The sequence below is a fragment of the Apiospora kogelbergensis genome, assembly GCF_038363985.1.
Source record: "Apiospora kogelbergensis strain CBS 113332 chromosome Unknown utg000003l_segment0_segment0, whole genome shotgun sequence".
Lineage (NCBI taxonomy): Eukaryota > Fungi > Ascomycota > Sordariomycetes > Amphisphaeriales > Apiosporaceae > Apiospora > Apiospora kogelbergensis.
The window spans coordinates 2,347,531-2,370,948 of NW_027117420.1; the positions used below are offsets into that span (position 1 = coordinate 2,347,531).

At 54.6% G+C, this 23,418-nt stretch overlaps 8 protein-coding genes across 8 annotated transcripts; 3 read left to right on the forward strand and 5 right to left on the reverse strand.

The window, feature by feature from the left end:
• Positions 1-46: 46 nt before the first annotated feature.
• Positions 47-2,080, reverse strand: PG998_005528 (uncharacterized protein; the record flags this gene model as incomplete). Its single annotated transcript, XM_066872346.1, has 5 exons — positions 47-79; positions 153-419; positions 479-931; positions 969-1,247; positions 1,298-2,080. The coding sequence occupies 5 exons, from the start codon at positions 2,078-2,080 to the stop codon at positions 47-49; spliced, it is 1,815 nt and encodes a 604-aa protein (XP_066732443.1).
• Positions 2,081-6,530: 4,450 nt separating this feature from the next.
• On the reverse strand, positions 6,531-9,767 carry PG998_005529 (uncharacterized protein; the record flags this gene model as incomplete). The annotated part of the gene is made up of 2 exons (XM_066872347.1): positions 6,531-9,491; positions 9,549-9,767. The coding sequence occupies 2 exons, from the start codon at positions 9,765-9,767 to the stop codon at positions 6,531-6,533; spliced, it is 3,180 nt and encodes a 1,059-aa protein (XP_066732444.1).
• A 956-nt stretch (positions 9,768-10,723) lies between these two features.
• On the forward strand, positions 10,724-12,438 carry PG998_005530 (3-oxoacid CoA-transferase; the record flags this gene model as incomplete). The annotated part of the gene is made up of 4 exons (XM_066872348.1): positions 10,724-10,783; positions 10,883-12,040; positions 12,093-12,251; positions 12,307-12,438. 4 exons carry the CDS (start codon positions 10,724-10,726, stop codon positions 12,436-12,438), a joined length of 1,509 nt encoding a protein of 502 aa, XP_066732445.1.
• Positions 12,439-13,231: 793 nt separating this feature from the next.
• Positions 13,232-14,421, reverse strand: PG998_005531 (uncharacterized protein; the record flags this gene model as incomplete). Its single annotated transcript, XM_066872349.1, has 2 exons — positions 13,232-13,768; positions 13,870-14,421. 2 exons carry the CDS (start codon positions 14,419-14,421, stop codon positions 13,232-13,234), a joined length of 1,089 nt encoding a protein of 362 aa, XP_066732446.1.
• Positions 14,422-15,148: 727 nt separating this feature from the next.
• Positions 15,149-16,116, reverse strand: PG998_005532 (uroporphyrinogen-III synthase; the record flags this gene model as incomplete). The annotated part of the gene is made up of 2 exons (XM_066872350.1): positions 15,149-15,771; positions 15,831-16,116. The coding sequence occupies 2 exons, from the start codon at positions 16,114-16,116 to the stop codon at positions 15,149-15,151; spliced, it is 909 nt and encodes a 302-aa protein (XP_066732447.1).
• Positions 16,117-16,409: 293 nt separating this feature from the next.
• PG998_005533 (Mitochondrial FAD-linked sulfhydryl oxidase ERV1) lies at positions 16,410-17,080 on the forward strand (the record flags this gene model as incomplete). Its single annotated transcript, XM_066872351.1, has 2 exons — positions 16,410-16,504; positions 16,567-17,080. 2 exons carry the CDS (start codon positions 16,410-16,412, stop codon positions 17,078-17,080), a joined length of 609 nt encoding a protein of 202 aa, XP_066732448.1.
• A 581-nt stretch (positions 17,081-17,661) lies between these two features.
• PG998_005534 (phloretin hydrolase) lies at positions 17,662-18,597 on the forward strand (the record flags this gene model as incomplete). Its single annotated transcript, XM_066872352.1, has 1 exon — positions 17,662-18,597. One exon carries the CDS (start codon positions 17,662-17,664, stop codon positions 18,595-18,597), a length of 936 nt encoding a protein of 311 aa, XP_066732449.1.
• A 359-nt stretch (positions 18,598-18,956) lies between these two features.
• On the reverse strand, positions 18,957-20,851 carry PG998_005535 (uncharacterized protein; the record flags this gene model as incomplete). Its single annotated transcript, XM_066872353.1, has 3 exons — positions 18,957-19,260; positions 19,338-20,580; positions 20,656-20,851. The coding sequence occupies 3 exons, from the start codon at positions 20,849-20,851 to the stop codon at positions 18,957-18,959; spliced, it is 1,743 nt and encodes a 580-aa protein (XP_066732450.1).
• Positions 20,852-23,418: the final 2,567 nt, after the last annotated feature.

Sequence of the window (23,418 nt, forward strand, 5' to 3'; positions counted from 1 at the left end):
ATATCCGGCAACTCTCCAAAGCTGATTGTATCCCAAGGGTCCCTCACTAACGCTGAGATGTGGATGCTCGTTCGGGGAGCTACAGAAAGAATTTAGATGTAAGCCATTATTAATCAGGGAGTTATTCGTGGAATTCTTGGGTTTCTACATACCGTCAGCCAGCTCTGGGCCACCCATTGCGTCTCGTGCGACGTCGTAGGCCCGGCCGCCTTGGCAAGCAGATCGGCGCGGCGCTGCTCGAATTGCTCCTTGTGCATGGCCTCGCGCTGCTGGAGCGGGTTCATGGTGTAGCCCGGCGTAGGCGCCGTGGTGCGTGCCGACGTCAGCTTTTCGAAGTTGTGGGCGGCGCCATAGGGGAGGCCATGAGGCCGTCGCGGCGGATCATCATAGAAGGAATGCGTATTTGCAGCTAAAGGGCTCTTCGTTAGTGATCATGATTATCGATTCGAAAACAAGAGAACGACAGAAGAAAACTTACATCAGCCAAAATATGGGCATATTTCACACCGAGATCGTTGCCGATGTAGCGGAGTCGACCGACCGTCCAGGCTCGCTGGTTATCGGTGGTGTAGTCCTGGCCCATGACGCAGCTGAGCGGCCACGTGAGAAAGTAGCCCGCCAAGCTCTTCATGGCGTCCTCCTCGCCGCAGGCGAACTGGCCCAGGTTGGCGCGCGCCGTGATGTGCGGCTTGTTGAGGTGCCAGCCGAGATGATAGGGAACGGAGGCGATGATGTCCGTAATGGTGTCCATGCAGGTGCGCGAGGCAGTGGCGTACTCGGGCGTCGTCCGGAAGTCAATGGGCGCGCACACCCAGGCTGCGCTGCGGACAATTAGCGAGGCCAGGATCAGCCGCGCAGTTCGAGTCATATTCCAGACGCTGGCGATATAGAAGTCGCGGTATACGTCGACGCGGCCTGGGTACACGTCGGCCTTGGAGTAGTCGCCGTTGGGCACGTTATCCTCCCACGCGACCGTCTTCCAGTGCCAATGTTCTGGCACGTTGCGCATCCAGTTCACCGCCTCCCTGGTCGACCGTCTGACACCGCCGGATCATGTTGAGCATGATCTCAACGTTCTCAGGCGACCGTACCATACTATTCATCAAGCGTGTGACTTCGGCGCGAAGCTCGCCCGTTTTGATCATAATCCGTTGGCAGTCACCGGCAGATTGGTCCTTGATGGCATCGGTTAGCCACCATTCAACACCCATGATAGGTGCTTTGCCGGTCGTAAGTGTGTGAATAATCTATAGCATAGTGTTAGTGATCCACTATTCGCAATATTCAGGCATCATACCATCTGTGTGCGGACAGCGACGAACAGCATCAGACCGTTCTTGGTTCTCAGCTGTTTTCGGCCTCGTTGCTTTACCAACTGAATGGCGCCTTCGATGTGCGAGCCCCATGCTAGCATACCGATCTGCTTTGCCGTGATATTCTCGAAAAGACCAAGCAGTAGTACGGCGGCCAAGGTCGAGTCTGTCCCTTGCTGCTCCGGATCCCTCAATGCCGCATTGGTCCCCATGAGCGCTTGCGTGTATTCGTTCAGAGCCTTGTCGGCAAACCGGTTCCGCGAGGCCGAACGGTTGTTGATGAGGGCCATGGAGCAGGCGTTGAAGGCACGCTGGAGATGGCTCTCAGGGCCTTCGGACTTGATCATGGGCACGAGGAAGTCCATAAAGCCTCGGGTGCTGCCTTGCCTCGGCATGAGGACGAAATTAGACACGAAGTGGCACGAAGCCTGCGTCTCTACCGGTACATTCAGGGCGGGGATGATAGCCTGCTCCATAGGCGATTTGACCACTTCCTTTGCCACGACTGGGTTCAAGACAAAGGAGCCTTCTCCGCCGTCGGGGTCCAGCTTGCCCGCCTTGGCGAGAGCTTTCTTGTTGGCTTTACGAGCCCTCCGTTCCGTAGCCTGCGTTTCGTTCCGGAAGACGAGGTCGAACTCGTCTTTGTAGCCAGGACATTGTCTCCGCGATTTGGCGCACTGGTTGCATGTCGGCTTCGTCTCGTCACACTTGATCCTCCTCGTGCGGCACATCTGACAACCCCTCGAGGGCTTCCCGCAGTAGACCATAGTGGCTTCAAGGTTTGAGATGTATTTGCCAAGTAGTGGTGTTGGTGACGGGTTATGTAAGTAAGTATGTATTCGTATTCTCAGAACTTAATGAATGAGAAAGACGGCCCCTTTGAGCAATCTTGGGGCGCCTAATAGCGATACCAAACTAAAGGATAGTGATGAGATGATGCAGGGTGGTGGCAGGGCCTGGCTGGCGATCACGTCGGTGATATGTAAGAGTCCTGAGAACCGGCCGAGTATATGGGCAGGGGTATGAAACTCAGAGGGAAACATATACGGAAAATACGATGGATGGGCAGCGCGGATGTCGGCTAACTTCAAGCAAGTGGTACAGCTCGTCCTAAGTCACTGGCTCTCTGTTTCTTGTTCTTGTTCTCGTACTCGTAAGAAGAGGCGCCGAGACCGTTAAGGTCGTATCAATGTGACTTAGTATCTGGCGACGAGGGCGAGAGGAGGAAGGGCCCATGCAAATCAATGGTCACGCACGGCCGGGGGTTTGCATAGGTTAAGTTGTGATTAAGGTAAGGTACGGTAGCAGCAAGAAACGTCGTCCCGATCATGAATGGTATTATGTAGGAATGACACTCTGCACGCCCGCTTTTCTTTGGGTTCTTCTGCCTCGGGCAGGGTAGGCAAGGTAGGCAAGGTAGGCAGGGGTAGGGGTAGGGGTTTTGAACAGCGGTGGCCCTCGTTGAAAGGAAGCGAGCGATTATGGCGTTGCCGATATCCAATGGAAGGGGGGCAGGTAGAAACAAGAGCCGAGCAGACGCATAGGAAATGGGCAGGTATTCGGTTTGAGGAGCGTTTCTCTGCAGGCTGACAGGGCAAAGCAGCACTCCCAGGATGGCCAAGATGGAGCCGCCAAGACTGTCTTTTGGTTCGGGGAGGTGCCCGCGCGCCACCGGATCGGGGGTTGCTGGTCGCTCTAGACTGCACCATCACCGTCTTTGGGAGGAAATGGGTGGGAGTGGGTGAGGTGCAGATGATTTGCCCTAGCCGAAACGTAGTCTGCCCATCCATCCAGCCATTCGACCTCGCTCGCCAGTCAGTGAGTGCTACTGGTCAGTAGCCAGTGCCTGGTGCCTGGCTAGCTGGATAAGAAGAAAGCATTGACAGCTCAAGCAAGAGATAGGATATGCCCACCCACCCACATCAAGCTATTGTTGCATCATTTCTGCCCGTAAACGTCCGTCCGCTTGTGGCCCATGCAAGTCACTGTCAATGCCAATGGCCTGTTCCATAGCAGGGTCCTCCAAGGGGAACCGATGATCCCAAACCCAACGGAAGCTAGCGTGACTTCAGGAACTACATATGCATAAATACATAGTGGTACAACGGTATGTGGTCAGGAACCGCCCTCCGCTTGGATCATGGATCATGGCGTGTATGACGGCGGGCGGGGCCCAAGGGGGCAGGGCCAACTACTGCCGAACCAATGGAAACAGGTATGATATCGCGATTCGGACGACAACTGTTCTTGGCTTCTGAGTAGTGAGGGCAGTATGTAGTTCTGGGGCAGAAGTGAGCGTGAGGCGTGTTGGGTGGACAAGTGGGATGGCCATGAGGGTTGGGTTACATCGGTCGCTATCGTTAATCGACAAGAACTATTGCGATGCCACAACGCCCAACCGGGGGTGTTTGGCATGGCCGGCTTGAATACAGTTGCCGTTTTGATACCCAAGGTCGCCTTAACATTGTTCGACGATTCAAGGCTGGATGGGGCAGGAGATGTCGTGACGTACTATACACGTACATGACTAATGATATTGCACGGGACCCCGATAGAAGACTGGGCCAGAAACAACTGCTGTACTGTACACATGATATTTTGCGTTCGATCTAGCGGTACACAGCAAACAGTCGCGCAAATCTCAAACAGGGCTTTACCCCATGTCGCGCCCAAATTCAGTTCGAGCGTTAGGCCATGTATGTAATAAAAGGAAAAGGTGCGTGTCACGGCGGCAGACATTGTTCACTATGGTTCACTATCGGATTCGAAGCCCGGGATATGAGCAACCCTCGCCCCGGTAAGAATATGCCAAACACACAAAATATCGGAAGAGTACCGCGGCTCGCGGCCGGCAGAATGAAATCGAGGATAGCCTTCGGAGATCAGCAAGATCAACAAACCCTGCACTAAACCTCGACCCCGCAGGTTTCTTGAGCATATCCCTAGATCCGTTACCCTTGCCAGCGATTACATGCCACGTTGTATGTACAATATGCTCTCAACGCTGGTCCCTGAAAAAGCTACATATGTATGCATGCATATTGGGTTCGTTTGGGTTGGTTGCCTTCTATCTCGGGGGACCAATGCCGATCCCACCTGCCTTCGACGCCCGTGTTTCCCCTAGACATGCACTTGCGATTCAAATCGGCCTGGATAGCATTTGATCGACGAGTAAACATCAGCGTGCCAGCTTATCGTGACAAATATTCCTCTCCAGCAGACGACGATGTCAATGATGATGAACATTTCGCTGAGGCCCTCCGTTTGACGTGACCAGGCTCTCTACAAGCCGTTGTGGGAAACGAAACCAGGGCAGGGCCAACTGCCATATTCAGTAATATTTGAGAGCTCGGCTACATTGGTGATGCTTTAAAAGGTAGATGATCCCTTCCTTTCCAACAATGCCAATATTCCTCACGTGGAGCGTGCCTCGCGGTGTGGGTAGCCCCCTGGTTGTTAAATCCAACTTCAAGAGAAGTAAGTATCGGTTCTTTCTTGGCCTGGAGTAATCACACCATTGGGTGCTGTACATAGAGCCTGGATGATTATCAGATAAAACTGTGGTAGGTGGGGGGTGCGTTTCCAAGCATGGCGATGATGAATCAATTCCAGCTCGGCTGTGCTGCCACAACTTGATTTACTCGATTGTGAGGGAAGCATTGCCTGAATCCATTATTTCAAATAACTGGTAGCCGACCGTGTCTTTTTATATCATGCGACGGGACGACACAGATCTTGGAACGGGACATGCAAGATTCGCGAGATCGAAGCCAATCTCAACCGTGGTATGTTTTTGGCAATTGTACCGACCTGGATGGCTTCGTTTCTGGTAGAGCCAGACATCAATGCCGCGTGAGACGCGTGGGCGATGGCGAAAACTCACCACCAGCCATTGTCTTTTTTCTTCTTGTTGTTCTCTTCATGCACCGTTGCGGCACTTGAGGCAGGAAGCAAACAGAGAAAAGAAGGAGAAGGAGAAGGAAAGCAACAATTAAAACAGTCGCAACCTTAATCCCCTTTGGGTCAAAGCGCCGAGGTCTGCCCAGCCCAAACCTCGAAGATCAGTTTCAGGTACCTCGCCGGCCACTACTGAGTAGCACCGTATTACCATCGTCTTAGCCTTACCACCGGAGCCGGCTACCGCTACGAAGAACAGTTGTATGTGTGTAGGGGCGGTTCCCTCCTTTGGCTGTTTGCCATCACAAGGCGCAGCCAGCAGCCTCCTGATCGGATCGACAACTAATTGCGCCCCGGAAGTACTGCCGGGAGGGGTAGGGGGTCCGTTTAGCCCGCCCTGCTGCTGCGTGCAGAGAACAAGGTACGCAAGCCTTGTTCTTTACATGATACGCGCAGAATAAGAAAAGCGCGCCATCGGAAGACACATGTATCCTGCATCCCAATGACACAACAGAGTTGGGTGCAGCTTCACAAATCCAGGATCCGCCAGAATATCAGCATACCCGGCTGCCTCCTGTATCCAACACACCAGAGTTCTTCATCTCCAGGGGCCAAGGCTAAGCAAATAAGCAAGCAAAGAGAGAAACGTGTCGCGATACCAGAAGAAAATAGTGCAACTGTTGGTCCTACTTACTACGACCCAGCCAGGGTAAGTTTAACACTGACTCCCACGAAGATACTTGGTAAGATGCCTGACGTGGGGAGTTAAAACATAGCCAGTAGTGTCGTACGTCGTACGTGCACGGAATCTAGCAAAGCTACCGGGTAGGTAAAAAGCTTGCAATCAATGTCAAGTTTAGACTTTGGTGCCTGGCCTCAAACGCTGTCCCCGAGCGCCATGAGGATAAACTCTGATAGCCGTAGTGTTCGTCCCAAGGACCTAAGATCTCCAATATGGAGAGAAGACAAGGCGATCGACGGTAATTGGAGAGAGGGGGAGGGGAAGAGAAATGACAGTAAAAGAACAGTATAACTGGATAAAATGATACTCTCAAGCACTAAACCATCCAACTGAACTGACTGGTGGCTCAGAGAGAGGAGAGAAGCGAGCACGGTAGGAGGTGAAGGGGGGGGAAGAAAATAGACAACAAGATAATATATATCCTTAGTTTCATTTTGTTTTATTTCTATTTTATATTTATTTATTTATATCTCGTAGGGTATCTCGCACTAATCCATACAAGTCGTGCCGCCCCTCCCCTTGGCGCTTGCCTCCTTTCCATCTTTCTTTCCCCTGACCAGACCACTCTGTTCTCCCCCTTACGTTGCGCTCTTGACCTTGATTTTCTCTATCATATCTCCGCCTATCCTGGCTATCTCCGCCAAGATTGATGTTCGATCGACCACCAGGGTATCCCCATTCTCCGTGGGCCTGAACGACGTAGGCATCTCGACCTTGCGCGTCCTCTGGTCCATCTCGGGGTTCCACAGCGCGGTGATCATCTGGTCATCCTGCCCACCATGAAAGAAGACCAGGACCGTCGCGTACTGCGTCCGCAGCTGTCGCAGCAACACGTTAACGGGGGTTTCTGCTAGCGGCAACACTACTGCGTGGCTCCGCTCACCCAACAAGTTCTTGTATTGTGATTGCTTGGAGGCGCCGTGCTCGCGTATAATGGACTTGAGGGCCTTGGGATTGAGCGTGATCACGACATCATAGTGCTTGAGCGACGGTTGAAAGAGAAGCTTCAGGTCGCCATTGGCACGCACAAGCTCGCAGACTGATCTGGCTAGCTTGATCATCTGGTTAGCGACAACGCGGGACGGTCCATTACGTGTATACGTAGTGCCGGTAGTATCGTGAGAGTCGGCGACGAACAGGACGATTCGATTAAAGCGGGGGTCAGACTTGCGGCTCTCTTTGAACCTCGCAAAGATAGCCGACCGTTCGTCAGTCGTGATAGAGTCCGAGTGATCGACAACTAAGGGTTCTTCAGGCCAGTCCCATCGCGAGATAAGATGTATGGTTCGCAAAAACCCAGTAAAAGCGCTTGTGGGGGTTCTCCAGGGGAACGGCTTAAGGAAGGCTTGAAGCACCATCAGCTCGATTAGTTCCTCGTTAATATGCGAGGCGAGCTTGTGGCTTGCAAACCACTGCTTGGTGAACCGGATGGCAGCAGACAAAGATGGCAACCTTGTACACCACGAAGACACCGTCTGGGTATGCAGCGGCAAATTCGTATATGAGCGTCTGATAATGGCGAGGGAAGTCGCGGCCTCAGTTTGGGCGTGCCGGTCCAACTGCTTATTGCGAGTCTGCATCTCGAGCTGCTTTTCTTCCGCATCACTGCGCACACGGAGACGGAAGGCAAACCCACCATCATACACAACATCCAGGAAAGCGAGATTATGAGTATCATGTTCTGCTTGGTCCAGGCCCAAATGCGTCCTGATCTCCTCTTTGGAGTCTTCAAGTGACTGCCCGATCTTGAGGAGGAAAGCGATCTTGAGTCTTTGGTTCGCAGCCAGGTTATCCGTCCATTTTCCGGATGCTTCAAAAGATATGACTACCTCAATAGGTTGGACAGATTTATCCGCAGTAGGGAGCCTCAAGGAGGCATACCTCAACTCCGGCCCTATGCCGGCAATCTGGTTGATGTGTAACGGCAAATCTTGCAGTTCACGAAGATCGTGCTCCAACGTCCGAAAAGACTCCTTTGCCGCCTCGAAATAATGCGTGTCCGCCGGTGAGATGTTCGCTTCGGCTCCATATAACGAGACACTCTGCTCATCCAGGCCAAAGTGTAACTGAACGATATATCGAATGATTTGCTTCGGGATATTGGCAGTTGAATCCTTGGCCCATTCGATGCATTCACGGATGCTGCCATCCTGGAAACGGCGAAGCTCCGACTTTTCGCCCCAGAACTCCTGGTACTTAACAGCCTCCTTTTTCTGTTCGGCCTCCGGCCCAAGGTCCATTCGTCTGAAAGCACTGGTCGGTTCGTAGATAATGCCAACCGAAACCTTTCCTGGCTGGGCCACGGAGGGAACCGCAGATACAGCCCAGCCATCCGCTTTGGGCATATATATGCTGATTAACGAAATCCTCTCACCCAAGGCCTTTTTCAAGATATGATATAATTTTTCGCTGAAGTTCCAAGTGCGGCCGTGGCAATCTTGAGAGTGAAAGGTTTGAGTGGCTAACGGCAAGTCCACATTGGCCTGCAAATCATATATCTGCGACTTGTCGTGGACTTTGATGATGAACAAGGGGTCGAATTGGTCCATGGAGTTGTCTTTCAACCCAGCAAGAGACCATTTGGCGAACTGCTGTAACAAATTCGCCGACCATGGCGCCATTTTCCAAAGGATATTGAGATTCCTCATCGCATCGTACAGTACCGGCCCATCCTGCCGCATCGCATCAGGGTCCGAAGGGTAAGTGCCAAAGACCGCCGGTTTCTTCTGGAAATTGGTGTTGGCAAGATACTGAATGGTACCCTTAAGAATTTGAGAGCTACCTAGAGATTTAGCAAGAAGAGGCTCTCCCTTACGGCCTCCGCTGGACAAAAGGAGGGCCACAAGGACCGCAAATTCGAACGACCCGAAGCCGCCTTGAGATAAATCAGAGCCAAACCCTCTCTTCTGTAGCCAGACTCGACCCAATATGCAGGCATCCTTGAACCCTGGGCAGGTCTTTCCAACGGTGGTCAGTAACCGCAGATATGGTTGATACAAGCTCTCCGCTTTCAGTGTTGCGTTGTAGAAAGGGGTAGGCGCCTGTGCTTCATTCGGATCATTGCCATTGCGACGAACTGAACTGCTTATTGGCCACAGTCTTGAGGTCGGGAATAAGTTTTCGGGTGCGCACGGTATAACGCGAATGGCGAATTTTCGGCTAGCTTTCGCTGGCTGTGCTACTAGGACCGGTAGTAACTCGTTCCCGTGGAGGTACTGAAAGCTGAGTTCCATGTCATCCTTGAGTTCCTTCTTGAGACCGGCACATATGCGTGCTAAGTAGAAAGATCGCTTGTAGAAATACCGGAGATCTCGGAAGTCCTTGTCTTGGAAGAGGTCGGCAGGCATGACCACGATCATATCGATGGCGTGGGCAGCCTGGGTCCTGATCATGGTCTTGGTGACATAGCTTCCCACCACGTTGACCTGGGCCGGCCTTGTAAATGCAAGTTTGTAAGGGGAGTCCTTCCCTGGTCGTGGATTGGGGTAGGGAATCCGTATATCGTTTGCCTTTTCGAACTTCTTGGTGGCATCAGAAATCTGGGGAAAGAGTCAGTGGGTGCGAATATCCAGGGCGAAGGGGTTCGAAAAACGTACAACAGCAGGCTCCTGGGGCTCCAAAGCCTCAATCGTTGTCTTGAATTGGCGGAGGATGTCGTCGACGCCTTCGAAGGGCCTCGCATAATCCTGCTGGACATCAAGAAGTAGTTCTTCTGTCGCATCTGCAAAAGCACTGGCTGCAGGCGTGCTGGACGTTCCGATCGGCACAAAAGGCCCACTGCTGAGCTTGCGCCTTTTTGCTGAGCTGTTATCCATGATGGCGCTGTGTCGAGGATTGCTTCACCGGCGACAATGTCGTTCGGTTTTTTCCTTGCGCATCTATGATAGGTCTTCCTTGCCTGGTCTTTTTTTTTTTGTTTTGGCCCCGGCGATCTTATCGCTATCGATTAGCAGCTCTTGCTTCAACCAATGGGTTTACTCTTGTGGCTTATTAGAGAACCACCCCGCCTTTGTATGTGGCTACAGTAGCTTGAAGTGTGGGGTTGAGAGATGGAGAGACTCACGGGGGACGGGTTAAACGGTCATCCGCCACGCCCAGCTTAAGAAAGATAGAAGAATCGTTTATGAAGATGATCTTTGGTGGAAGCCAGGCCTTCGCTCGCTCTCCACTATCTGCAGGCACTGGACTATGGTCGCGATGCCATCCTCCAACCGACCAACACCTTCCACCCACTTTCCGTCGGCAAGAAAAGGCACGGGAGAGTTTCGGGATTAGCCTCGGAAAATGGAAACAAGCCAGGCAAAACCAGGCCAAGGCCGGGTAGCTGAGGCAGTAGCTGAGGGTCATCCTTTACCCTGCCATTCTCAATGCCGAGCAGTCTTTCCGGGGCTCCATTCCTAGGCGGATAGCTTCGCGCGTTGGTGCTTCCCGAGCGCGGAGTGCATTTGCGGGTGGGCAATAGGGTCCTGACTATTCCTCATGGGCATGCCATGGCCATGGCATGGAGGGGCGAGGGCTCAATATTTACACGCAGCTATGCCGCTGCAACCAAATCCAAATATTTCGGTCGACAGCCCCCCCTTCCCCTCCCCGAGACCCTCTCTCCGACCGTTGCTCCAGTTGCGCAGCTCCTCTCCGTGTCGCTTGGTTCAATCCCTCTTCAGCGAATTGACATATATGATATACCAACAGTAGCGCGACGTCCCCCGCCTACACTTCCACCCTCATACACCCACATATCCGCCGCACGTAGCCGTAGTGAGCCGCCAGAATGCCCTCAGCAGCGCTATGCATGAGATCGCTACGAGCGTACTCGAAGTATGGCTCTAACGTATGTAATCAACAACGATCCTTTCGGGAAGTCAAGACGGAGAATGGCTATTCCCTGTCTTAAAATGACAGCCCATTGACTTTCCAATATGTGTTGCAGCATGCTCTCGTCCTCGCCAAATCCTTCTCGGCATCCACCCGCCGAGCCGAGATCAACAAGGTGTACCCGTCCGCCAGCGAAGCCCTGAAAGACATGAAGCCCGACACGACGCTGCTGTGCGGCGGGTTCGGGCTGTGCGGCGTGCCCGACACGCTAATTAACGAGGTCCTACGCAAGACCGAGATCACCGGCCTGACGGCCGTCTCCAACAACGCGGGAACCGACGCCTCCGGGCTGGGCCAGCTGCTGAAATCCAAACAGATCAAGAAGATGGTGGCCAGCTACATCGGCGAGAACAAGACTTTCGAGACCATGTACCTTACGGGCCAGGTCGAGCTCGAGCTCACGCCGCAGGGCACACTGGCCGAGCGCTGCGCCGCGGGCGGCAAAGGCATCCCAGCCTTTTACACGCCCGCCGCCTTTGGCACCGTTGTACAGACGGGCGACCTCCCACTCAAGAACAAGGCCGACGGCACGCCGGACCAGTATTCATACCCAAAGGATGTGAAGGTGTTCAACGGCAAGTCGTACCTGCTCGAGGAGGCCATCGCAGGCGATTACGCCTTCGTGAAGGCCTACAAGGCCGACAAGCTTGGGAACGTCCAGTTTCGCCTCGCCGCCAACAACTTCAACGGAGCCATGGGCCGCAACGCCAAGATGACCATCGTCGAGGCCGAGCACATTGTTGAACCCGGCGAGATCCCGCCCGAGGCCGTGCACCTGCCCGGCATCTACGTCAAGCGCGTCATTCAGAGCACAACCGAGAAGAACATCGAGAAGTACACCTGGGCCAAGAACGAGAACGACCCGGACGCCAAGAAGGCGCTCGGCTCGGGTGACACGGCGGCCAAGCGGGAGCGCATCGTACGTCGTGCCGCCAAAGAGTTCAAGAACGGCATGTACGCGAATCTGGGCATTGGCATGCCAATGCTGGCGCCTAGCTTCGTAGGGCCCGAGGTTGAAGTGCAACTACAGTCTGAGAACGGCATACTTGGCCTGGGCCCGTACCCGGCTAAGGGTGAAGAAGACGCCGACCTCATCAACGCGGGCAAGGAGACGGTGACGCTTAAGCCTGGCGCCGCCGTCTTCGGGTCCGAGGAGAGCTTCGGCATGATCCGCAGCGGCCGCATCAACCTCACCATCCTCGGCGCCATGCAAGTCAGTAGCACCGGCGACCTCGCCAACTGGATGCTGCCTGGAAAAAGTCAAGGGCTTCGGCGGCGCTATGGACCTTGTCTCGAACCCCAGCGCTACCAAGGTTGTCGTCACAATGGAGCACACTGATAAGAAGGGCACCCCTAAGATCGTCAAACAGTGCGCTTTCCCTCTGACGGGCCGCGCCTGCGTCTCGCGTATCATCACTGAGCTTGTAAGCTGTCCCTCCCCCAGCTTAACGATGACTGGACTGACCCTTCAAATGACAGGGTGTCTTCGATGTCGACTTCGCTCACGGCCTAACCCTGGTCGAAATTGCCGACGGTGTGACGGTGGACGAGATCAAGGCCAAGACGGAAGCACCCTTCACTGTGGCTGACAATTTAAAACCCATGCTGTAAAAGGTGAAAGTCGACATGCTTTGAGTATTTCTTTACATATAGTAGGTTCCTGGAGCAAGGACCGAACATGTATGGGGTGTGACGATGGAAGACGGCCCTTTCATTGTGCTTATACTTGGAAGGCCAATTGTGAGGGCGAGGAGGTCGATCACCAATGTAGGGTTTGAAGTGTACGCAAAGATATCAAGATCATCCAAGCACGCTTCCTGTCCATTATGGGGTGATGAATATGTTCAGTACCAGATTGCATGCCTCTAGAAGCAAAGTTATGGGGGGCCAACTTAGGGGAGGCCTTGGTATGGTATGAGACTCCGTTCTGACTCATTCTCAGATAGCCAGCCACTCCAAAGAGAAGACCAACCGTCAATGTCATTCGTATGCATCATATCAACTTGATACCTCATCTCTTTTGTTCATTGTTCGCTATTAAAGCCGTGGTGGTATCATATCGTTACTCATTACAAAATGCTTCGATCTCGGGCTCCCATACGAAAATGCGACTCAAGGCAGGCTTTGCTGTACTCTTTCTTTCCCATTTCTACCCTTGGGTTCTTCCTCTCTCGGTGGTAGTAGCTGCTGGCGTCAGTGCCTCCTCGTGGCATGTTAAGTGAAAACGGACTCCATCTATCTATTGGTAGCCAGCTCTTTTTCCATCGCCTTCTCCTCGAACCAAGCCAGCCTACCTTCACCTACCTGTTGCTGTTTCGGCCATCCTCCTACTCACTGGTTTTATTCGTCTTCTTTGGATAGAGGAAAACCATGTCGCCGGATCGGCCGAGAATCGTGAAGAAATTCAGCCAGCCCCCACGACCCAGAGCTCGACACCCAGGATGTCAAACTTGATGCCCTCATCGCTTAGGGGCGTGTTGCCAAAGGTGTCGCAAGGCCCGCTGTGCCCACGGCTGAAGCCATCGTCGAGCCAGAGGCCGAAGTTGGCACCCTGGCCGCCGCCTACCGACAGAAACTTGGTCTCGCAGAACATGCAGTAGTCGTTGGCGCCCGTGTAGGCGAAATTCTGGAACCGGATCGAGTGCTGCTGCTGCGCCACCGCCGACGGCATAGTGGGTGAGGGCGTAAGCTTGTTGGTGCTCGGGTCGGTGGTGCCAGGCGCCAGCTGGTGGCGCCCGTTTGTATTATAATCCTCCCCTGAGAGGATATCGGTCGTCGGCGACGAAATGGTAGTGGAACGCGTGCCAAGGAGTTCTGTGGTGTCGGCGGAGGGTGGAGGCGGCAGCGGGACGTGGACCGAGGCTCGCCAGAGGAAGCACTCACCGGTGCCGAAGTAGGAGGATGCTGGATGGGGTGCTTCGGTGAGGTATGCGCCGAAAGTCTGCATGTCGCAAATCATCGAAGTCAGCTCTCAATCGTTCAAACAGTGTCTACATCTCCTGCTAGAGCAATGCTCCTATTGCTTGTTCAGTCGTGACTTACTCCTTCACTCCCGTCGCGGACCACGAGCACAAAGCCCACCCTCCTCCCACGGTAGTCGTCGCACAGCTTGTATAGCGTCGACAGGGAGCTCCCGTGCTGATACAGGCTATACACGAGGCTCCAATCCTCGCCGATCTTGAGGCGCTCCGGCAGGAACGTGCGGATTTCCTCGGCGATGCCGCGGCTCAGCAGCCGCTCGTCCAGTGGGGTATCGTCAGCATAACCCGCGAGGTTGAGTGGCTCGAGACTCGGCAGCCCTCTGGGCGACGGCTGACGCCGCGGGGACCGCAGCGGGGTGAAGGGGTCGTGAATGCCGTCGCCGCCGTACTGCGTCGCCTGCGGGAATGTGGCGGCGTGCTGCGGCCCCTGGTGGAAGGCCTGGGGATCGGCTGAGGAGATTCGCCGCCACAGGCCCGATATGGCGGAGCTGAGGCCGTAGGTGCTAGAGGCAGCGGACGGGGAGTTGGGGGTGGTGATACCGGAGGATGGCGGCGAGAGGTCGATCAGACTTTCTTCGGGATGCGGGGCCGGCCTTGTTTGCGGACGGCTCATGGTCGCGTGAGTCTGTATGGAGGGTCTAGCGGTCGGCTATGGGATCTGGAAGCTACCTAGTTGTTCTTGTTCTGACAAGCGATTGTCGGAAGATGGTCGTTCAAGAAGCAAGGCATGGGTGGGAGAGTTCTATCCTCGAGGCAGGGCTGAGTGCGCCGTAGGCTGTTCAAGTCGGGGATAGTCGCGATGGCTACAAGTAGCTATTTGCCATGTAACTCCTAGGCCGTGGAGATGCAGGTACGGCGGAGCTGAAGGTGGGGCGACGATGTTTTGACGAAGTTATACAGGCATTGCCATGCAAGGGATGTGGTAGTCGACGCCGTATTGTGTGGCAGGCAACAGGACTGATTCCAGACAGATTAGTGGACGTGTCCCGGGGGTCGTTCAGGCTTCAGGGCTACGTAATCGCCCGTGAGTGGGCGTGGTCATTGCTGCATCATATTGAGCGTCCATGCAGCCGCCCTGGCGAACTGCAAAAGATATTTGTAGTCATCAGCAAAGCAGCAGTATCTGTCTGGCATTGCTCATGCGTTCAGGATTGATCCAATTCACCCACCACTATATTGCACGTGTCTTGCATGGCCCAATTGGCTGATTTACCATTTCTTAGCACGACCATCCATCACCAACAATACTATACCGAATGCCTCGTGTTTGGCAGCCAACCAACCATAACTGTTTTCAATCTCCCGCAACCCCATATATATATATATATTTATAGGGTCCTTTAAATGGATGTCGCATTAAATCTAGTAATCCCTTCCCATATGCCCTCTGGGCTAGGCCTTTCGGCACACACGTCTGGCTCATATCCGAACGTCCGTTTCAGGTAATCCCTCGTCGTAGGGCCAATGGTAGCAATAAACGTGGTCCTCTGCTTGGGCAGCTCGCCTACCTGGTCTCCTTCTTTGAGCATGTCGAGCCCCCGGAGCATGCTACCGCATCCCGTGGGCGAGAACACCACGACCCATCGCGCCCTCCGACCCGACGTCTGGCGCAATACCTCTTTGAGGTCATTGGGGAAGGACTCCATAACCCCGGTGCCGTAGACCACTGTTTCGGTGACGTTTATGCGCCGGTCAGCGAGCAGCGTAGGGTCCATCAACGTTTTGGGTATTACGTCCCGTCTCTGCTCGCCCACGAGGAACAGCAGCGGTGGTTTCGCGGGCCGGTCTGAATACCACTCGCTGTAATGCTCCAGGATGAAACGTGCAAGCGCATCGCCGTTTCCGGTATGTTCGCCAAAGATCTGCAAAGGGGGCGACTGATGAATAGCTTTCAGGGCCCGCGTAGTCGCAGGCCCAACGCTATAGACCGGCACATGTTGTAAGTGAGGCCAGAAGTCGAGCGCTGGAATCCACGTGAGCTATCAGTGTCTCGGCCTTGCAAACGACAAGGGGAGAACCAACCTTGCCCCTCTTCCACAAGGTTGCCAAAAGCCTCGACTGCTCTCTGCGAGGTGAAAATCAAACCACCAAAAGCAGCGTCGTGGTGTTTGCCGACTTTCCTGCTGTGCAGAAGCTCCCTGACGACCTGCAAGCCATGCTCGTCAAACCGGTGCTGCAGCACGGGGACAAAGGTGGGTTCGAAATCAAAGCCGTCCCGCGGGGTAGAGAAGAGCTCATGGTACGCATCGGTGGAGCCCGACCTGGTCTTGAGCAACAGGACAGGTGTGCGTTGTCCGTCTCCCGACATGGTGGCAGGCGGACGAGCAACGCCGATTGTCATGTCAGTATGCGTGAGGTGTGTAGCTCGACATCGGGATAGGTTGGAGGTGGAGGGGCAGGAGGCCGAGGCAGAAGGCGACGGGAAAGCTTTATCGATAAGGAGCTTTCAGTCTCTCTCCCATTCTTGGAACCGCCCATGACAAATCCACATTGGCAGCCATCGCATTCGGCATTCTCGCTTTGCTCCCACCCGCTGCCTTGTTGCATTCTGCATAGCGCATTCGATTCGCGTCTTGGTTCGATAGCCCAGAGTGCCCAAGAATGGCTGTAGAAGGACAGCAGGCCGCCCGCGCAAATACGTCTGCTGACCCCAAAAACCTGCCTCCAGGCGTCGTCCTCGGCAAAGATGGCAAACCGTAAGCCGCCCTGTCCCACCAGACAACTCTCTCGCGCATGTCTTGACTGAATTATATGGCAGTTGCCGGGCCTGTTCATCCAAGATGGCCTTCTCCGCCTTTGTCTCGCAACAAACGAAACCCAACCAGAAGTCGAGCGGCGCGATACCGGGCATGATGGCCGGAATGATGGCGGCTGGTGGGGCCGCTGCCGCTGCCACCAATAAGCCCGCGCCCGCTGCGATCCCGAGCCGCAATGACTGCCCGCCCGACGTGGAGGAGCTGGGCCGTTCGACTTGGATGCTGCTGCACTCGATCGCGGCGACGTACCCCTCGGCCCCGTCCACGAACGAGCAGACGGACCTGCGGAGCTTCATGGGCGCCTTCTCGCGCCTGTACCCGTGCTGGTCGTGTGCCGAGCACTTCCAGAAGTACATGGCGAAGCAGCAGATGCCCGTGAGCAGTCGCGATGAGTTCGGCAAGTGGCTGTGCGAGGCCCACAATGCTGTCAACCGCAAGTTGGGGAAGCAAGTTTTTGATTGCGCGCGCTGGGAGGAGAGGTGGCGCGACGGCTGGAAGGATGGCCGGTGCGACTGAACAAGGGGGGGCGAGTGGTTAAACAGATAGGGGCGGCTGGTGTACCGGGTGGGCTAGAAGCTGTTGTACATTCTACGTGTATTAGATCTGGGTCTCGCGAGAAAGCGAATGCATTCGATGGGCGTTTGGTATAGGGATTGGGTGACGACTCCCCTCGGATCATATTCAATTGACATTCTCCATTTTCTACATCTTCAGGGGCATGCCTATACGATTTACATTATAGATCGCTCATCATTAGTTGGGTTTGCCATGTACAAGCAAACTAGTCCCGCAGATGCACAGAGGCACAGGTGCGATGATAGATGCAGCAATTCCCAGTCCGCCCAATATAGCACTTGAGGCGGGTGTGGCTTTGACCTGGATGTGAAATTGCGCCGGGAACCGAATACGGCATCGAATAAAGTCTATCACATCTGATATCACACCACCGAGCACCTCCCCCAGATCACTGCCTTCTTCAATGATCATATAAACCAGATGAACGTACTGGTTTCTTTTTCCCCGCCTCTTCTCGCTATTAACATTTCTGTTTCCAGAAGAGTACAACTACTTATATATGTTGGGACACTAGCACGAATATGACGGCACCGCAAACTACCCCTGAACTGCCCCTGTTGGACAAGGTCCTGGTGACGTGCTATCCCGCGCGCACCGTAAAACAATTCCAACATATGAGAAAGCGAGTAGCTCAGAAGCCCTACGCGAAATACTTTCACGAGGATCTGCACATCTACTCGGACATCGTCCCCGCCATCAAAAACCCCCTTACCTCCGAACAAGTCCTCCCCCTTAAAGACATCTCGCGACTTCTAGAGCCCGCATATTTCGAGGAAGAGGAAGGAAAGAACGGCTGGTGCGCCCTGAGCGACGGAACTGCCTACGTCGCCTCCAAGACCCGCTTCCCGGGAGTCACGGGCGATATGATCGACTGGTGGTTCTGGTGGCACTCCGTTGAGCCCGAGCGCTACGCCCTGTGGTACCCCTACAATCACGTCGAGGTCCAGTCCAGCTTCGCGGCGGTGGGCGATGGGCGGCTTCACCGCGCCGACCTCTGCCATCGTGAGAAATGGCTCGGCTCGACGCACCGCATCACCGAATTTATAGGCCCGCACCACAAGACGGTACGTATCCAGTTCGTCGAACCGGACCACCGTCATCTTAATCTGGCATCGTGGAGCGAGCTGCAGAAGGCGGGCTACGCGGCTGCGGTCTGCGCAGTGCTCTGGGACGGGTCTCTTCCGCTCAAGCTCGGTGAGTTTGTGCATCTCTGGCGCACGGTGGAGGGTGGGCTCGAGCTGCACAGTCGGTACTGGTTGGGGCATGAGGTGCATTTGCAACTGCTAGGCCTGAAACTCCCCCTCGACTATCTCGGGGGTCTTCTGGGAATCAAGCGGAGGTTGGCGGGAGAGGAGATTGCGTATGAGCAATTCTTGCATGATCAGATCGAGTTCACGAATCTGGCAGGCATTCTGCCAGGCCTATATTCCGAATACGGACCTGGCCGCCTGCCGTAGAATCCCGACTAGTGCTGCGGTTGGGGTTTGGGTGGACGAAAGAGACATCCAGCCATCATCCCACAGCCACACAACGGCGGCATATACCACGTGTCGGAACAAAAGAGAGAAAAAGGACGAAAAAGCGACCATCAAACCACGTTAGCAGATAAGCAGGTTTTTTAAAGCAGAAAAATCCGTAATCTCATAATAACCCATAGGAGAGCGTCTACCGAACGCCATCCTCTTCTATCCAAGATGCCGTTTCTATATATATAAACCGATGTCTTTTTTAGGTTGGGAGGAGGTGAAAATGTCCTTATATACACCCCCTCCTTTATATCATCCTTTTTCCCATATGCAATCCCTAAACGGTCCTTTTATTTGGAGGCGTTGCGGGCAGCGGCGGCGTTGGCCGTGCTGATCAGACTCCGGGGAGCGTCGTCGCGGGGCATGTAAAGCTCGACGAAGCGCAGGCCCTTGCGGTTGTTGAAGTCGTCCTCCTTCATCAGGGTCGACAGCTCGTTCTTGGTCTTGACCACGTACTTCTTGACGTTAGGGTTGCCGGCGCCGCCGAAGACGTCGACGGTGGCCTTGTAGTCCCAGGTGACAATGTCGTTGTACTCAGCGTCCATGCCGTGGATGAAGCGCTCGATGGTGTATCCGTCGTTGCAGATGACGAACCTGTAAGAAAGGAGCGGCTGTTAGCAAAAGGGGCAAGCTGGTTCAGAGAGAGAAGAGAGAGGAAAGATGAAACACACAGAATGATGTCCAGGTTGTGGCGGATCATGGTGGTGACCTCCTGAGCGGTGAGCTGGAAGGATCCGTCACCCTCGAAAAGAATGGTACGGCGGTTCATGTCGCCGTCCTTGTTGGCGAGGGCAGCACCTTGACAGGCACCGACGGCCCAACCGATGGATCCCCACAGGGTCTGGTTTAGGCCGCTGACACCCTCACGGAACTTGGTGTCCCAGATACCGAAGTTGGCGGTGCCGGTCTCAGTAACGACGATGTCGTTCTTCTTGAGGAAGGTGGAGACGCGGGGCCACAACCACTCCTGGGTGATGACACCGTCGTCGGCGCCGTTGGCGGTGGGCTCAATGCCCTTGAGGTATTGGGTGGGGGTGACGGGGGTGACGGTGAGCTGGCTGAGGTCGATGCGCTCGGTGAGCTTCTTGAGGACACCTCGCATCTTGACGCCGGGGTACTCGGAGTATCGGACGCCGCAAGAGTACGAGTGCAGGTCGATGGTGTTGAGCTGGCTGAGGCGGTAGCTGAAGCCGGCGGTGTTGAAGTCGGACTTCAGGCCACCGACGGTGATGACGAGATCGGAGGACTCGACCATCTCCTGGACCTCGGGGTGCGAGGCGTTACCGACGTAGACACCGCCGAAGATTTCAAGCTCCTCGTTGACGGCGCCCTTACCCATGGGGGTGACAAAGGTGGGCAGCTTGGTCTTCTCGATGAAGGCGTGCAGCTCATCGACGACGCGATGGCGGATGGAGCAGGCGTCGGCCAGGACGACGGGCTTCTTGGCGGCGTGGATGTAGCGGAGCATGACCTCGACGACGTAGTCCTCCTTCTCTTCGTCGTTCTCGGGCTCGCGGAGGTCGATGGGCTGAGTCAGGCGGTCGCCCTCGACCTTGGCCTCGATCATGTCGGTGGGCAGCATCAGGTAGACGGGGCGGGACTGCATGTAACACTCGCGCAGGGTGTGGTCGATCTGGGTGGCGATCTCGGCCGGGTCATTGAGCTTGGCGACGGCGCACGAGACCAGGGCGCTCATGTCGGCGAAGACATTGAAGTCGCCGTTGCCCAGGGTGTGGTGCAGCATGAGGCCGTTCTTCTGCGAGGCGGTGTTGGGGCATCCGACAATGTGGACGACGGGCACCATCTCGGAGTAGGCTCCGGCAATACCGTTGATGGCGGAAAGCTCACCGACACCGAAGGTGGTGATCAGGGCGGAGATGCCCTTGACACGGGCGTAGCCATCAGCGGCGTAGGCTATGCGCGTGTTAGTCTCTGATATACAGGTGGAGATGTGGGAGGGGATGCGAAAGGGTATCGGGAAAGACCTACAGGCGTTGAGCTCGTTGACGCTGCCAACCCACTTGAGGTTGCATGAGGGAAGGTAGTCGAGGGCGACCAGGTTGTAATCGCCGGGGAGACCGTGGACGGAGCGGACGCCCATCTGGTGAAGACGGTTGAAGAGGTACTCGGCCACGGTGACGGGCTTCTTGAGGTTTTGGGTACGAATATCTAATGTGGACGCCATCTTGAACCCTTCCGCTTCTGCTTCTGCTGCTAAAGAGATGGGATAAGGAGGAAACGATGCTGTTGTTGTTGCTGTTGGAACTGATTCCTTTCGAGCTTCTGACTCCTATGACGGGCAGCGAGGGGCAGTTTATTTAAGCCGGTTAGTTCACCACCACTTGTTCGTCCCACTTCTTTGGTTGTCGGTAACCAGGGACTGGAAGAAAGGGTCCAGAATCGAATCCCGAAATGTCACGAACAAAACAGCAGACAAACACGTCGGACAGGGACGGGCGATCGAATGACCGGTGGCTAATTGGATGAATAATGATACTATTTTCTTGTTTCAGCAGCTAGAAAGGCCGAATCTAGAAGAGCGATATCGATCTTACGATGCGTTGCCTGCGTTCTGGGGACCTGTTTGTTCTTCCCTGGCCGTCTAGGTAGTCTAGACATAGGACATGAGGCCATCAGCCCACTTTCCGCGTCGGGTGTCTAGCTTCGCTGGTACAGGATGGGTTCTGGATGGGTTACAGGGTGGTGATGCAATCCCCACTTGCACCGCAGGACCTCAGCAGCCCAGGCGGACTCAGGCGGCAGGCGAGAGAGGGAGACTGGGCAGGAAGGAGACTGGGAGAGGAGAGAGCTGGGAGAGGAGAGGGCTGCGGCCTGTCGCCAAACCCTGCCACTCGACCAAAGCTTAGCGTGGGCGGCGCAACCCGGCGGATCCACCGCCCCTCCAGCAAAAGCCCATTGAAAAGGCCATTCCAGCACAAGGCGAGACGGGCGAGGAGGGGACAGCAGAGGGGAGAGCGCCGACCAAGAGACCGATGCTACTACTGAAAAGCCATACCGCCCCGGTAATCCACCAGCCAGAAGGCCCGAAACATAGCAAAAGCCATGATCAATGCCTCCCGGTCGATCCCGATGGCCCTCCATGCGCCTATTATCTGCCCAGCCCGTACTTGGTAGAGAGCGAGATAGAAGCGATCCAAGCGAAGCCGACGGGTTCTGGACGGGGAGAGAAGGAGAGGCAATTCATCTGCAAGTTCCGGTCTTCCCGAGACTCTTCTTCCGATTCCCTCCATCTCCCTCTGCTCTCCCCTCGTGTCGTGTCAACCCAACATGTACACGTAGCCATTTTCATTTGCCCAGCCATGTTGGTTGGCAGGTTGGCCATACGCCGTCGGTCAACGCGACCCTGCAGATTGATTGTCGGTCAGGGTCCAGCCCAATGCAACCGTGCCTATGTGCATACACGCAAGTGTGTATGCAGGTTGCAGTAACGAGCGTCGAGGCGTGCGTAGGCGTGCGAGACTAACGGCCAAGTGCCCTGAGATGAGGTAATGCCACTTGCTTGGCCCTCCCTGCCTTCCACCTCCGGCAGCTGGGTTTGTGTTCAGAGTTCAAACCTTTCTCGATTGAACACGACAACACCATCTCCAACTCCGACATCACGATCGTCACTCCGCATCAACACTCGCCCTGCCTATCCCCAAGAGATCATCACGACCATCGCCACCAACATTCTTGGTTTAGGTTCGCAACTTAGGGCTAGGGTCTGCATATGTATGTACGTATGTATGTATTGTGTATGCATCGTGCCGTAGGAATGACAACTCTGTGCTGGCATCAATCCACACCGGTCCGTCCAGCCCCTCCACAGCTCAGCTCAGGCAAGTTTCCGAGCCCAGATCAATCAATCTGCCAATCTAGATAGCAGGGCCCCCTCCTGTAGATTCTACCCCACGACAAACTGGTTCTCAATGTCATGCCATGGGCGCTTAAACATATATATATTTCACAGCTGGGAGACTATCACGATCACGTTTCGATATCTTGACCCAGTAGCTACATGTGTTACTTGCCAACACGGACAGGCTCGTCTTTTCACGATGCGACTGTCCCAGCCCGATACTCCTCTTCGGACCTCGTCCTACTTACTTACCTACTCATCCGGCTGTCGACCCGGACAAACGGTCTCGGCGACATCCTCTACATACTGCTAGATCTGTATAACTATATATTAACATATGTACTGAAACGTCACAGGGCTGAGAACTAAATAATACAACACCCTTCAATGAAACGGATGGGGGAGGAGAGTATGGAGAACAGTCGCTTTGGTGCTTTATTGCCCTTGCTGCTTTGTCGCGTCCTTGCTCGATCCACGGTCGTATGTCCAGGAGCGTCTCACTCCACCAAACCTAATATCACCATCGTAGTAGTCAGCAACCAAAACAAACTGGGCCTTTACCTCATAGGGAGTGTTGGTTCCCTTTTTGGTCACCACCTCATCCACTTTCTCTCTACATAATACTGCTGTGTCATCCCAAACAACCGATATCGCCCTGCCCTTCGATATCGGCTGAGATGATGACCAGCGAAAACGTTTATGAATGTGTCGATGGGTTCGAAACCAAGCGGTAGCAGTAGTTATGATCCAATGTGGTAAGGAATGTGCTCATTCTGGGTCGATGCCAGAATAGTATAAATAAGGGTTGCTGCTCCTCGAGAGGATAGATGTGACAAGCAGAAAATAAACAAAGTGCCAAAGCAACTAGGTTGTATTAACATACAATTAAAGGT